The 15048-nt window shown below is 44.2% G+C and overlaps 2 protein-coding genes across 4 annotated transcripts in view; both read left to right on the top strand.

Moving 5' to 3' along the window:
• Nucleotides 1-15048, top strand: part of LOC146060553 (uncharacterized) — a 335594-nt gene that overhangs the window by 204857 nt on the left and 115689 nt on the right. The gene's annotated exons all lie outside the window — the stretch shown is intronic.
• LOC146025478 (nucleolar protein 56-like) overlaps nt 1-15048 on the top strand; it is a 50988-nt gene that overhangs the window by 14631 nt on the left and 21309 nt on the right. The window contains exon 2 of the mRNA XM_083155521.1: nt 8567-8653. Within this exon, the coding sequence (XP_083011647.1) occupies nt 8639-8653 (15 nt within the window). The 5' untranslated portion in view covers nt 8567-8638. The remainder of the gene's footprint in view (nt 1-8566; nt 8654-15048) is intronic.

The raw sequence follows: 15048 nt of genomic DNA, 5'->3' as shown, positions 1-15048 counted from the left end.
ACATCAAGGTTTTCTGTTTTCAGGCCATCCTTTCGGCCCTCCCCTAGAGGAGGTGCGTCCTTTTGAGAACAGTCTTTTAAGGGATAGTCTCAGTCCTCCAGGGGCAAGGCCCCATAGTCAAAAATTGGGTTCTTTTTATAAGAAACCAAAGGAGAGGAAAAATCCTCTGCATACTGCCAGGGGTTTTGCCCGGCGGTGTTTAAGGAGGGGGGACGTCTGTCACTGTTCAAAGACGCAGGGGCACTGTTAGACCGGAACGCTTGGGTTAGAAATATAACCCAGGGTTAAAAGATTCCCTTCAAAGTTCTTCCACCGAGAAGGTTCATTCCTACACCACTACCAAAGGAGGCTCGACTCCGTACAGCTCTCTTGGGAGCGGCTCATTCTCTTTTAGAGAAGGGTGTGGTAGTCCCGGTCCCCAGAGCGGAGGGAAAAAAGGCTTTTATTTCACTCTGTTTTTGGTGCCCAAACCAGACGGGTCTTTCAGCTGATCCTAAACTTAAAGGCATTAATAGCCATTTGTGGATAGACCATTTCAAAATAGAGTCTCTACGGTCTGTGCTGCTAAGCCGGGACCAGGGAGAATTTTTAGCGTCCATGAAGGTCCAGGACGCATACTTGCAGGTTCCTATGCACTCGGAACATCAGGGTGTGCAATAGGAGACCTCCTGTAATAACAGGCGTTGCCTTTCGGTCTGGCCACAGCGTCAAGGGTATTCACCAAATAATGTCAGAAATGGCGGATGTGCTTCGACTTAGGGAAATCATGGTTATTCCATTTTTGGACGACCTGCGGTTTAAAGCGGAGTCAGCAGACAAGTGAAGAGTCACTTGGCAGAAACCATCAGGTTTTGCAGATTCACGGCTGGCTTTTAAATTTACAAAAATCTCAATCGGTGCCGTCACAGAGACTCCAATTCTTGGGGATTGGTCTGGATACCCAGTTGCATTGGGTGTTTCTACCAGAGGCATAGGCCAGGGATCTGGCTGCCTTGGTACAGGAGATCCTAGGGTCTCAGAGCACAGCAGTATGGAGGTGCCTCAAACTGCTGGGGAAGATGAGGGCGTCTTTCGAGACGTTACAGTTCGCCAGGTTCCACTCTAGAGTGTCCCAGTGGACAGGGAACACTCAGACCATGAGGTCAGAACAAATGGTGTTGTTTTCAGAAACTCGATCCTTCCTAAAATGGTGGATGGAGGTGGATTCCCTTCGGGGGAGTCGGTTCCTGCAGTCCTGGAGCTGGTTGGTAGTCACTACCGACGCCAGTCTCAGAGGCTGAGGGGCAGTAGTCGTGGACCTGCGTCTGCAGGGCTTGTGGACTTTAGAGCAGAAAGTCTGATACTTTACAGTCTGCCTTACTGATCAACATCTTGGAACTGAGGGCTGTGTGGAAGAGGTTTTCTCTGGCGGGAGAAAAGATTACAAGAGCTCCCTTTTAGGCATTCAGACCGACAACGTCACAGCTGTGGCGTATCTGAATCACCAGGGAGGCACACACAGCAATCTGGCCATGTGGGAGGTGTCCCGAATCTTCTTGTGGGCGGAACAGAATGTTCTAGCATTATCAGCAATCTTCATACCAGGAGTGGAGAATATAGAGGCCGACTTCCTAAACAGGGAGAAACTGATGGAAGGAAAATGGAGGCTGAATCCACAAGTATTCCACTAGATTACAATAAGGGGGAAACCCCGGATAGGGACCTGAAGGCATACAGGTTCATCCATCAGGTACCCAGGTTGTATGACAGGACGTGGGATCCACTGGCAGAAGCAGTGGATGCCATGACTATCCCCTGGGAGGGGAATCTTCTTTATGATTTTCCACCAGTTCCAATGCTGGCAAGAGAGTTGAAAACAATACAGGCCCAGACAATTCCAGTAAATTTTAGTGGCCCCAGATTGGCCAGGGAGATCCTGGTACTCGAGGCTTCAGAGATTCTCTGTGGACTCGTGGCGTCTACCTCTGAGGTCAGACCTTCTAAAACAAGGACCGTTCAACCAGCTGGATTCAGCTCGATTAATTTTGACGGTCTGGCTGTTGAAAACGCCATTTTGAGGAATATAGGATTCTCAGAGGCGGTTAACGCAATGAGGAAAGCCAGAAAGTCAGTGTCTTCTGTAAATTATTTTGGGGCCTGGAAGACCTATATTTGGTGGTGTGTAAGACAGAGGTCACGCACATCGAGATTTAAAATGGCTAAATTGTTGGAGTTTTTTACAGGAGGGCCTTTCCTCTGGGTTAGGCCTTCAGTCACTCGGAGTACATATTTCGACCGTGTCAATTTTTCTTTCCAAAGAAGGATTGCGTTAGAACCAGAAGTACAGACCTTCCTGCAGGGGGTTTATCTATTGAAACCTCCCTACAACCAACCAGTAGCGCCAGGGGAATTATCTCTGGCTCTGGAGTACCTTAAAGAGGCGCCTTTTGAGCCGTTAAGGTCGGTTGACCTTAGTTTCCTTTCAGGGAAGCTGGTAATTTTGTTGGCGGTGGCGTCAGAAAAAAAAAAAAAAAATATCGGAGTTGATTGCTTTGTTCTACAAGTCTTCCTACCTTATATGTCATGATGATAGGGCTGCCTTTCGGACAGTACCCCTAGATTTTTACCAAAAGTAGTCTCTGCTTTTCTTCTAAATCAGGAGATTGTTCTGCCTGTGTTTCAACCCCCAGAGGGTTGTTAGGAAAAGGGACAAATTGAGGAATTTGGATGTTGTGCGCGTCTTGCGCGTTTATGTGGACAGAGTTAAGAGTGTCAGAAAGACTGATACTTTACTGGTTTTGTATGACATACACAAACTTAGTTGGCCTGCTTCTAAGCAGACCATTGCTAGGTGGTTGCGCTCTGTTATTGCGTTTGCATATACAAAAGTTGGTAGGCCTGTACCGGCCAGGATTAATGCGCATACCACCAGGTCGGTTGCCACCTCTTGGGCGGTTCGACATGGGGCAACAGCTGAGCAGGTTTGCAGCGCTGCCACTTGGTCATCTGTTCATAATTTTGCCAAATTCGATAGGTTCCATGAGTTCGCGTCGGTGGACGCATCATTCGGGCGAGCAGTGATGAATACTGCAGACCTGAGCGTACCCACCCAAAAGGACCGGCTCTGGAACGTCCCAATGTGAAGCTGTGTCACCAGGACCATTGAAAGAGAAAAAGGGATTTTTGTAAGAACTTACCGTTCGAATCCCTTTCTCTGATATGGTCCTGGTGACACAGCGATCCCTCCCTTACGCTCAGTAAGTATGCCAGTGTTCATGATGTTTCATGTTATAATTGGTTGAAAATTTAAAATTGTGCATATAATATGTGCAGTTGTTTGTACTGAGTTAATGTATTCCAGTGGCTTTGAAAGATTGAACTGAGGAATCTGGGATGCAGTAGGGGAGGAGCCTACCCTCCAAAAGCTTTAGGATAGGTGCCTGGCTCCTGCGGACCCTCCTACATCCCCAATGTGAAGCTGTGTCACCAGGACCATATCAGTGAAAGGGATTCGAACGGTAAGTTCTTACAAAAATCCCTTTTTTGAAGTAAAGGTAACACAAATGCTGAACATCATTTTCCAGTTATATATACCGTATATACTCGAGTATAAGTCGGCCCGAATATAAGCCGAGGCACCCAATTTTACAACAAAAAACTGGGAAAACTTATTGACCCAAGTGGGACCCTCACTCGAGTATAAGCCGAGGGGGGCTTTTTCAGCATAAAAAATGTTCTGAAAAAGTAGGCTTATACTCGAGTATATATAGTAAGTGACGCACAAAAATTTAAATTTCCTTCCAAAGTTGCACAGTCAAAATCTTTTGCCGCACACAGCCTTCGTAAAATTAGAGGGAACATTGCTTGTAACCTTTCCCTCCTTTGACTGTACTCCGTTTACTACAACTCTCTGTTTTCTGTCCTGCAACCACGCTCTTATCCATTCAACTATCTTAAAATCCAATCCCAAGCTTTCAAGTTTATTTAACAGTCTGCGATGTGGGACAGTGTCAAAAGCCTTACTAAAGTCTAGATAAGCTACATCTACAGCCCTGCCTTGATCTATTACTTTAGTCTCCCAGTCAAAAAGTCAATAAGATTTGTTTGACATGATCTTCCCCCAGTAAACCCATGCTGTTTTGGATCCTGTAAATTGCTGGTTTTGAGATATTCTACAATTCTTTGTTTTAAGAGTGTTTCCATCAATTTCCCTACTACTGATGTTGACTCCCTTAGTTTTCTAACTATACTTGCAACTTACTGACCCCATGTATCCCATACTGATCTGCTACACCCCCTAACTGACCCCATATATCCAATACTGACCCGCTACTCCCCCTTACTGACCCCATAACAACCCTTGACACCCCCCTAACTGACCCCATATCTCCCATACTGACCCGCTTCACCCCTTAACTGACCCCATATACCCCATAACAACCCGTGACACCCCCCTTACTGACCCCATATATCCCATACTGACCTGCTACACCCTCTAACTGACCCCATAGTGACCTGCTACACCCCCATACTGACCCTCTATACCCCTTACTAACCCCATATATCCCATACTGACCCTGCTATACCCCCAATAACCTGCTTATACACCATCACACCCCTCCCTACTGCACCATCTACTGACCCCATGACATTCCCAACTGACCCTGCTATACCCCAATATCCTGCTTATACACCATCACACCCCTCCATACTGCACCATCTACTGACCCCATTACAGACCCATCTGACCCTGCTATACCCCAATAACCTGCTTATAAACCATCACACCCCTCCCTACTGCACCATCTACTGACCCCATTACAGCCCCAACTGACCCTGCTTTACCCCAATAACCTGCTTATAAACCATCACACCCCTCCCTACTGCACCATCTACTGACCCCATTACAGCCCCAACTGGCCCTGCTATACCCCCAATATCCTGCTTATACACCATCACACCCCTCCCTACTGCACCATCTACTGACCCCATTACATTCCCAACTGACCCTGCTATACCCCAATATCCTGCTTATAAACCATCACACCCCTCCCTACTGCACCATCTACTGACCCCATTACATTCCCAACTGACCCTGCTATACCCCCAATAACCTGCTTATAAACCATCACACCCCTCCCTACTCCACCATCTACTGACCCCATTACAGCCCCACTGACCCTGCTATACCCCAATAACCTGCTTATACACCATCACACCCCTCCCTACTCCACCATCTACTGACCCCATTACAGTCCCCACTGACCCTGCTATACCCCAAATAACCTGCTTATACACCATCACACCCCTCCCTACTGCACCATCTACTGACCCCATTACAGCCCCAACTGACCCTGCTATACCCCCAATAACCTGCTTATAAACCATCACACCCCTCCCTACTGCACCATCTACTGACCCCATTACAGCCCCAACTGACCCTGCTATACCCCCAATAACCTGCTTATAAACCATCACACCCCTCCTTACTGCACCATCTACTGACCCCATTACATTCCCAACTGACCCTGCTATACCCCCAATAACCTGCTTATAAACCATCACACCCCTCCAGACTGAACCAATAACCTGCTTATTAACCATCACACCCCTCCCTACTGCACCATCTACTGACCCCATTACAGCCCCACTGACCCTGCTATACCCCCAATAACCTGCTTATACACCATCACACCCCTCCCTACTCCACAATCTACTGACCCCATTACAGCCCCCACTGACCCTGCTATACCCCCAATAACCTGCTTATAAACCATCACACCCCTCCTTACTGCACCATCTACTGACCCCATTACATTCCCAACTGACCCTGCTATACCCCCAATAACCTGCTTATAAACCATCACACCCCTCCATACTGCACAATCTACTGACCCCATTACAGCCCCAACTGGCCCTGCTATACCCCCAATATCCTGCTTATACACCATCACACCCCTCCCTACTGCACCATCTACTGACCCCATTACATTCCCAACTGACCCTGCTATACCCCAATATCCTGCTTATAAACCATCACACCCCTCCCTACTGCACCATCTACTGACCCCATTACAGCCCCAACTGACCCTGCTATACCCCCAATAACCTGCTTATAAACCATCACACCCCTCCCTACTCCACCATCTACTGACCCCATTACAGCCCCACTGACCCTGCTATACCCCAATAACCTGCTTATACACCATCACACCCCTCCCTACTCCACCATCTACTGACCCCATTACAGCCCCCACTGACCCTGCTATACCCCAAATAACCTGCTTATACACCATCACACCTCTCCCTACTGCACCATCTACTGACCCCATTACAGCCCCAACTGACCCTGCTATACCCCCAATAACCTGCTTATAAACCATCACACCCCTCCCTACTGCACCATCTACTGACCCCATTACAGCCCCAACTGACCCTGCTATACCCCCAATAACCTGCTTATAAACCATCACACCCCTCCTTACTGCACCATCTACTGACCCCATTACATTCCCAACTGACCCTGCTATACCCCCAATAACCTGCTTATAAACCATCACACCCCTCCAGACTGAACCAATAACCTGCTTATTAACCATCACACCCCTCCCTACTGCACCATCTACTGACCCCATTACAGCCCCACTGACCCTGCTATACCCCAATAACCTGCTTATACACCATCACACCCCTCCCTACTGCACCATCTACTGACCCCATTACAGCCCCAACTGACCCTGCTATACCCCCAATAACCTGCTTATACACCATCACACCCCTCCCTACTGCACCATCTACTGACCCCATTACAGCCCCAACTGACCCTGCTATACCCCCAATAACCTGCTTATACACCATCACACCCCTCCCTACTCCACAATCTACTGACCCCATTACAGCCCCCACTGACCCTGCTATACCCCCAATAACCTGCTTATAAACCATCACACCCCTCCTTACTGCACCATCTACTGACCCCATTACATTCCCAACTGACCCTGCTATACCCCCAATAACCTGCTTATAAACCATCACACCCCTCCATACTGCACAATCACACTCTCCACACTACAACCCCAACTGGCCCACTAACTACTATTTATTATTACCAGTTATTTTTATTGCACACACACATTCCGCAGCGCTGTGCAGAGATTATTACCGGTTATTATGTAGCGCACACATATTCCATAGCGCTGTACAGAGACTATTATTACCAGTTATTATATAGCGCACACATTTTCCGCAGCGCTGTACAGAGAATATTATTACCAGTTATTTATATAGCACACACATATTCCGCAGCGCTGTACAGAGACTATTATTACCAGTTATTATATAGCGCACACATATTCTACAGCGCTGTACAGAGATTATTATTACCAGTTATTATATAGCGCACACATATTCCGCAGCGCTGTACAGAGATTATTATTACCAGTTATTATATAGCGCACACATATTCCGCAGCGCTGTACAGAGAATATTATTACCAGTTATTATATAGTGCACACATATTCCACAGCGCTGTACAGAGACTATTATTACCAGTTATTATATAGCGCACACATATTCCACAGCGCTGTACAGGGAATATTATTACCAGCTATTATATAGCGCACACATATTCTGCAGCGCTGTATAGAGACTATTATTACCAGTTATTATATAGCGCACACATATTCTGCAGCGCTGTATAGAGACTATTATTACCAGTTATTTATATAGCGCACACATATTCTGCAGCGCTGTGCAGAGAATATTATTACCAGTTATATTATATAGTTCACATATATTCCCCAGCACTGTACAGAGACTATTATCACCAGTTATTATATAGTGCATTCATATTCAGCAGCGCTGTACAGAGACTATTATTACCAGTTATTTATATAGCGCACACATATTCCGCAGCCCTGTACAGAGACTATTATTACCAGGTATTATATAGTGCATACATATTCTGCAGCGCTGTACAGAGACTATTATTACCAGTTATTTATATAGCGCACACATATTCTGCAGCGCTGTACAGAGAATATTATTTCCAGTTATTATATAGCGCACACATATTCCGCAGCGCTGTACAGAGACTATTATATAGCGCACACATATTCTGCAGCGCTGTACAGAGATTATTATTACCAGTTATTATATAGCGCACACATATTCCGCAGCGCTGTACAGAGAATATTATTACCAGTTATTATATAGCGCACACATATTCAGCAGCGCTGTACACAGAATATTTGCACACTCACATCAGTCTCTGCCCCAGCTTACAATCTGTATTCCCTACCACATGTACATGCACACACAGACATTCTAGGGTTAATTTTTTGGGGAGGCAATTAATCTACCAATATATTTTTGGAATGTGGGAGGAAACCCACGCAAGCACAGGGAGAATATACAAACTCCACACAGTTAGGGCCATAGTGGGATCGGAACCCATGACCTCAGCGCTCAGAACTCTAACCATTACACCATCCATACAGCCCCATCACTAGCTACTGACCACACTAGAACCCCAACTGACCTGCCATTGAGCCGCAGCCCACCACACTGACTCTTTGTCCTTCACCAGGTTGTGCTGCACCTGCTGTTTGAGGATTCCACCGGCTATGCCCTATACAAAGTGAAGGATGTGGAGAGAGACATGCTGCTTACTGAGGTATACTATGCGGAGTTAGTGTGTGTATGTATATGTGTGTATGTGTATGTGTATGTGTATGTATGTGTATATGTATATGTATATGTATATATATATATATATATATATATATATATAGGAACAAACATAGGCGTCACTCCGGGTCTTAGGTGAAACAAGCTTTACTGTGTGGCGGTCAACGCCGTTTCGGGTTTCCCCGTCGTCAGGACCAAAATTCACAAACAACTGGTGATGCAATGTGCAGTGTTTAAATACCAAAAAAAAACTTACAGTTGGACGCCCCTCTGCGCCGCTCCGTCACCCGACCGAGGCTACCGTCGACACTACTGGCTCCAACCAGGAAGTGAAACGTCAGAACTCCGGGCGGGGAGGTCACAGGCTGCTGGGGGAGAAAAGTGCAAAGTGCATGTTTTAATACATAACAGTGATATAAGGCATGATTTTACAAACTAATAATAGAAGACATGCATCTAAAGTGAAATGAATAAAAAATGTAAAGTGCTAGTGCAATACAGGTAAAAAGAGGAAATATTCTCAGCTAACAACCTCTCTGGCCACTAGATGTCAGTGTGGCCATATCCAGCAAGGAATCATGATATGGACATCAATTTACTCAATAATATAATAAATAATAAACCAATATTTAAAATCCTATGCATGTTTTCACTGGTGGTTGTCACTGTCAACCTCAGCGACCCAGGACATGGTCCCATCCATAATGAGCAAATTATGAAAGAAAAATAACATAATCACTATTTAAAAAAATATATTTTTATGCCCTATATGTTATTAAAGGGCTGTATGGTACTGGGTCCCTGAATTGATACCTGGGCATAAATGTTGTAGTATAATGAACGTTACATCTATAATACTTTAATGATGTGAATTTATAAAAAGCTCCCCAAATTTAAAGTCTCGTTTAGACCGCCAGGTTTTAGGGTACCTAGCCTATGTATCCAACGGCTTTCAAGTTGCAACAGCCGTTTATCCCTGTCACCACCTCTGTGGTTGTCAGGGATTTGGTCTATTATACGGTAGCGGAGGGTGGCCATGTTATGTTTGGCCTCAAAAAAATGGCGCGCCACAGTCTGTTCACTGTGGCCTTTGACTACCGCTGCCCGTATGGCTGTCCTATGATTGGCCATGCGTTCCTTAAATGTACAACTTGTTTTGCCCACATAATTGAGCCCACAGGGGCATGTGAGCAAATAGACAACGTACCGAGAAGTACATGTGAGCACTTGGCGGATGTGATAAACCTTGCCCGAATATGGGTGTCTAAACGTGTTCCCTGTTACCATGTAACTGCACGTTACACAGCCTGTGCATTTGTAACACCCTCCTTTCTTCGATAAAAAATGCACTGGTGTACTATGCATAAGGGAAACATCCGATTTAACCAGTTGGTCACCAATGCTGCGACCGCGAATGTACCCGGCCCTTAACCTGGTGCCTACCAAACTAGGTAGATCTGGGTCAGTATTGACCATGGTCCACAGTTGTTTAGTTTTTGAATTAATGGTGGGACTTTTGTTGGAAAAGTGATTTACCCAGGTGATTATTTTATCCTGCGTGGGCTTAGGGGCCTGTGTAGAGGTGGCTCCTGCTAGTAGAGCATCGCGGTCCAAGGCACATGCCTTGGTTTTGGCCGCTTGGACCAAAGACCATATCATGATTCCTTGCTGGATATGGCCACACTGACATCTAGTGGCCAGAGAGGTTGTTAGCTGAGAATATTTCCTCTTTTTACCTGTATTGCACTAGCACTTTACATTTTTTATTCATTTCACTTTAGATGCATGTCTTCTATTATTAGTTTGTAAAATCATGCCTTATATCACTGTTATGTATTAAAACATGCACTTTGCACTTTTCTCCCCCAGCAGCCTGTGACCTCCCCGCCCGGAGTTCTGACGTTTCACTTCCTGGTTGGAGCCAGTAGTGTCGACGGTAGCCTCGGTCGGGTGACGGAGCGGCGCAGAGGGGCGTCCAACTGTAAGTTTTTTTTTGGTATTTAAACACTGCACATTGCATCACCAGTTGTTTGTGAATTTTGGTCCTGACGACGGGGAAACCCGAAACGGCGTTGACCGCCACACAGTAAAGCTTGTTTCACCTAAGACCCGGAGTGACGCCTATGTTTGTTCCTATGCATCTGGTAGTATCGTTCTACTAAGGAAGGCACCCGGGCAGTTACCGTTGGAGTGCAACGAGTGCCGGACACCCCCCCTGACGCTATATATATATATATATATATATATATATATATATATATATATATATATATATATATATATATATATATATATATATATATATATATATATATATATATATATATATATATATATATATATACAGGTTACCCCAACCGCGCTTCTATATATGTATGGCAGCAATTCTGGGGGGCCCTCTGTTAGGCAGGACCCAGGATAGAGATAGGAAAAAAGGGGGGGGGGTTCCCAGAATGCGCCCTTCCTAAAATACGGGATAATAATTGTTTTATCCAACACCAAACAGAATTTACAATGCCGGTACAAAAGAGTAATTCTTTAACAATAAAAAAGCTTTAACGATGAAACGTTTTTTTATTAAAAGGTTGTCTTCTCAGTGAGGATGTTATCCCAACGCGTTTCGTCAACAAATTGACTTCATCAGGGGCATTTTGACAGCAGCACAAAACATAGGAATTTCACACTGTAAATTACAATAGAACTGTGTCACATAATGATAAAAATACATAATAAAAATGCAAGACATGATGAGGATGGAGAACAGAATCAAAAAAAGGAGAGATGATGGAGATGTGATAGAACAAAGGTCAATCTTAATCATTAATTTTAGAGGAGAGGTGCAATCAGTAAACGGAGATTGATTAGTTAATCAGAAGACCCGTGAAAAAGATCTAGACTTGTCTGTGAATATCCGATCACCAATTTTACGACCTATAAGGTCATCATACCCGATATAGGGTCCTTAAATGGGATACATACTGTATATAGCGGTCTGTTTCTTACAAGTTGAAGATATTTTCTACGATAGAATCTGAATAAAAGATAATATTCCATGTTGTAATCTGTCTGTACTTCCAAATGGAGAACAGAGGGATGAGGGGCTAATAGAGGTTACATACAATAAGATAATGCCATGAGTGAGTATTTAATGTGGGAATACAGTCCACTGATTATTCCCGTATGTAGCTTCTGAGGGAGATTGAATAACCTCAGCACCACAATTTGAGGAATTAACACCAACAGATATTTTCAAAAAATATATAAATACAGAGAACTTCAATGAAAATACATCTATTTATCTATGTGACAGTGATTTAGCACCAATAGGAGTGGAACAGGATTACTTACAGATAGGTAGTCAAACCGGATGTGCTCTCCTGGATTCCAAACACTGAATGAAATCCTAGGACCAGTTGAGCTCTTATATAGGGGACTGCTGATTGCGTCACTTCCTGTTAGTCTGATTTCTATTAAGTGGAATATCGATATTAGTAACCTTTAAAAAGGTTGCTAATAGATGGGGAGGGCTTTGTCATATGTGCGCTATGCACTGGAGTGCTTTTATAGACTCCCGCTGTGTTCAGAAACATTGTGTGACTTATTTAACGCCGTGGAACACATGGCTACAGCGTCATGCGTTCCAAACGGCGGCCATTTTACTTCCTGTATGCGCGTCTTTAGTTAGCAGACGTCAGGAGTACAGTGAGAGGTGCAGTCATCGTGCTCGTCCTCTAGGTTGGAGGGGAACTTCTCCGTGTGATTTGAGTTCCACAGTGTGTCAGTGCTTATTTAACAGACGGTCTTCCAGGTGTATGGAGCGCAAAATGCGTTCCATATTGCCTGTGTATATCTTACTTAGCTAACGTGTAATATATGTGACTGGCCTGATATATAATTATCTATCTGGCCATTATCTGAGTGGGCTCTTATATTTATTACCATACTTATGATTTGTGAGGTACATATAATAATGGTGATAAATTATATAGGAAATAAATAGGATATATATACAATAAGGAATAAATGAAAAATATATATAATAAATTAATGTATATAATAAATTAATTATAATTGGATTAATTATATTAAAAATAAATATAGTGCATACGTGTGGTGACTTCATGTGTGTATGATATTAAGATGCATATACACATATGCCCTTATATTGATCCAACTACCCCCTTGCCGTACTTCACTGTCACATTTACAGATTTTTTTTTTAAATGGGGTCACAATTATTTGAAAAGTATTAACGCAGCTGTATTAAATCAATGGTAACCAATTCATTTTTCGGGATAAGATGTACATACATCATAAACTCATGACTTTCAGAATTTATCTGTAGTGGGAAATATCAAATATCAGAACCCAATGGGGTACATCAAATCTTAATTATACCTCAGTTCATATAAATATACACAAATTGATCCATGATACATTATACCAGTGGTGGCCAACCTGTGGCTCTTGAGCCTCATGCGGCTCTTCCCCTTGTAAAGTGTGGCTCCTGCTCCCACTGCTGCCGCCGCCCACCGTCTGTCCCAGTCCCCCCTGCTGCCGGTTCCCTGAATCCCTTCTCCTTCTGAGGGGAGGAGAGCATCTCTCCTACCCCTTACTGTGCATCCTTGTGACTGGGCCGTCCGCCAATCAGAGCTCGTGGGCCAGCAGCCAATCAGGAGCCGGCCAGTGAGCTTTGATTGGTGGGCGGCCCAGTCACAGGGAAGGGAGGGGGAAGGAGACGCGCGGTGTGCTGTGCTCTCCTCCCATCGGTGACATGACAGGAGGACTGCAGGGGGACACCAGACTGTCCACTCCCCGCCTGGCAGCAGCAGCAACAACGGTGAGTGCTGCTGCTGGGAAATTTGCACTGTGGGGGCATAGCAGTTTGTGGCACTGTGGGGGCATAGCAGTTTGTGGCACTGTGGGGGCAATAGCAGTTTGTGGCACTGTGGGGGCAATAGCAGTTTGTGGCACTGTGGGGGCGTACCAGCTTTTTGGCACTGTGGGGGCATACCCAGCACTGTGTGGTGCATACCTGGCACCGTTGGGGGCATATGTGTATCTGGCACTATTGGGGGCATATGTATATATGGCACTGCACTATTGGAGGCATATTTGTATCACACCCACCCAAGGGGTCAAAATAGGCTACGCCCCTTTTTTGGCGCATGCGCCTTCGGCGCGCGCATGATGTCGGCTGTTTAGCTTGACTACCAATATTTTCGGCTCTTTACCTCTGACCGGTTGGCCACCCCTGCATTATACATTCCTTTCAATATATTTTTCAGCTAACAATATTTTCTTATAGCGAGGTGAATTTGCAAGCAATTAGATTAATATATATCATTAGTGTGATATTAATATATTGGTTTACCACGAAAAAAGATCTAAAGGAATGCCCTTAAAGGGTACAGTACTCAATAGGATTTTATGGTACAGGAGAAATTAAGATGGGAAGGGGTACATAGTGACCCTAATTAACTGGCCCCCAGGTAGAAGATAAAAGGAGTGGTATAGAAAAAAGGATGTTCTGTATCAGATTGAAAGAGATACCACTATGTCCACTTCTTCATTCGGTCCTTTTAAAGACTAAGAATTCATGGTATAGAAAGAGTGATATAGAGAAAAAAAAAAAAGGGTATTTCATATCAGATTTAAAGAAATGCCACTATGTCCACTCCTTCATTTAATCCTTTTGGAGACAGAGAGTTCATGGTATATATCCAGTAACTTTCTTTTTTGATAAGTTCCTTGTCCCTATTGCCTCCTCTGGGGTTAGCAGGCACTCGTTCTAAGATAGTGAATCTGAAGTTGTCCTTGGTTATGGTGGAGTTGTGTTTTTCAGCTTAGTGTCTTGGGACATTGTGTATCTTTACCTTGTTTTTTACATTTCTAATGTGCTCTTGGATACGCAGCTTGGTTTGTCTTATAGTTTTCCCAATGTAGTTTAGATTACAGCTACATGTAATCATGTACACCACGTGATCTGAGTTACAAGTTACAGCTTCTTTGATGTTGTAAATTTTTCCATTATCTAAGATGTGGTTGAATTGTTTTTTGTCCATATATTGGCAACAAATGCATTTGTTACACGGAGTGGTCCCTGTTTTTTTTGTCAAAAAATGTGTATTTTTAGGAACTGAAGTGATGACAGGTTTCAATTTGCTAGGTGCCAGAATTGATTTCAAGTTTTTTGCTCGACGAAACACAATTTGAGGTTTTGGAGGAAGATGTTGTCCCAATACCGGGTCACGCAAGAGGGTGTTCCAGTGATTTTCCAGGATATTTTTAATTAGGCGATTTTCACAATTAAATTGTGTAATGAATGGTCTACATTTAAATTCAATCTTAGGTTTTTCAGGTCTTTGTAGCAGGTTATTT

This window comes from Crinia signifera, chromosome 1 (genome assembly GCF_055691185.1).
Source record: "Crinia signifera chromosome 1, ASM5569118v1, whole genome shotgun sequence".
NCBI classification, from domain to species: Eukaryota; Metazoa; Chordata; class Amphibia; order Anura; family Myobatrachidae; genus Crinia; species Crinia signifera.
This window is presented reverse-complemented; position numbering and strand designations above follow the sequence as displayed.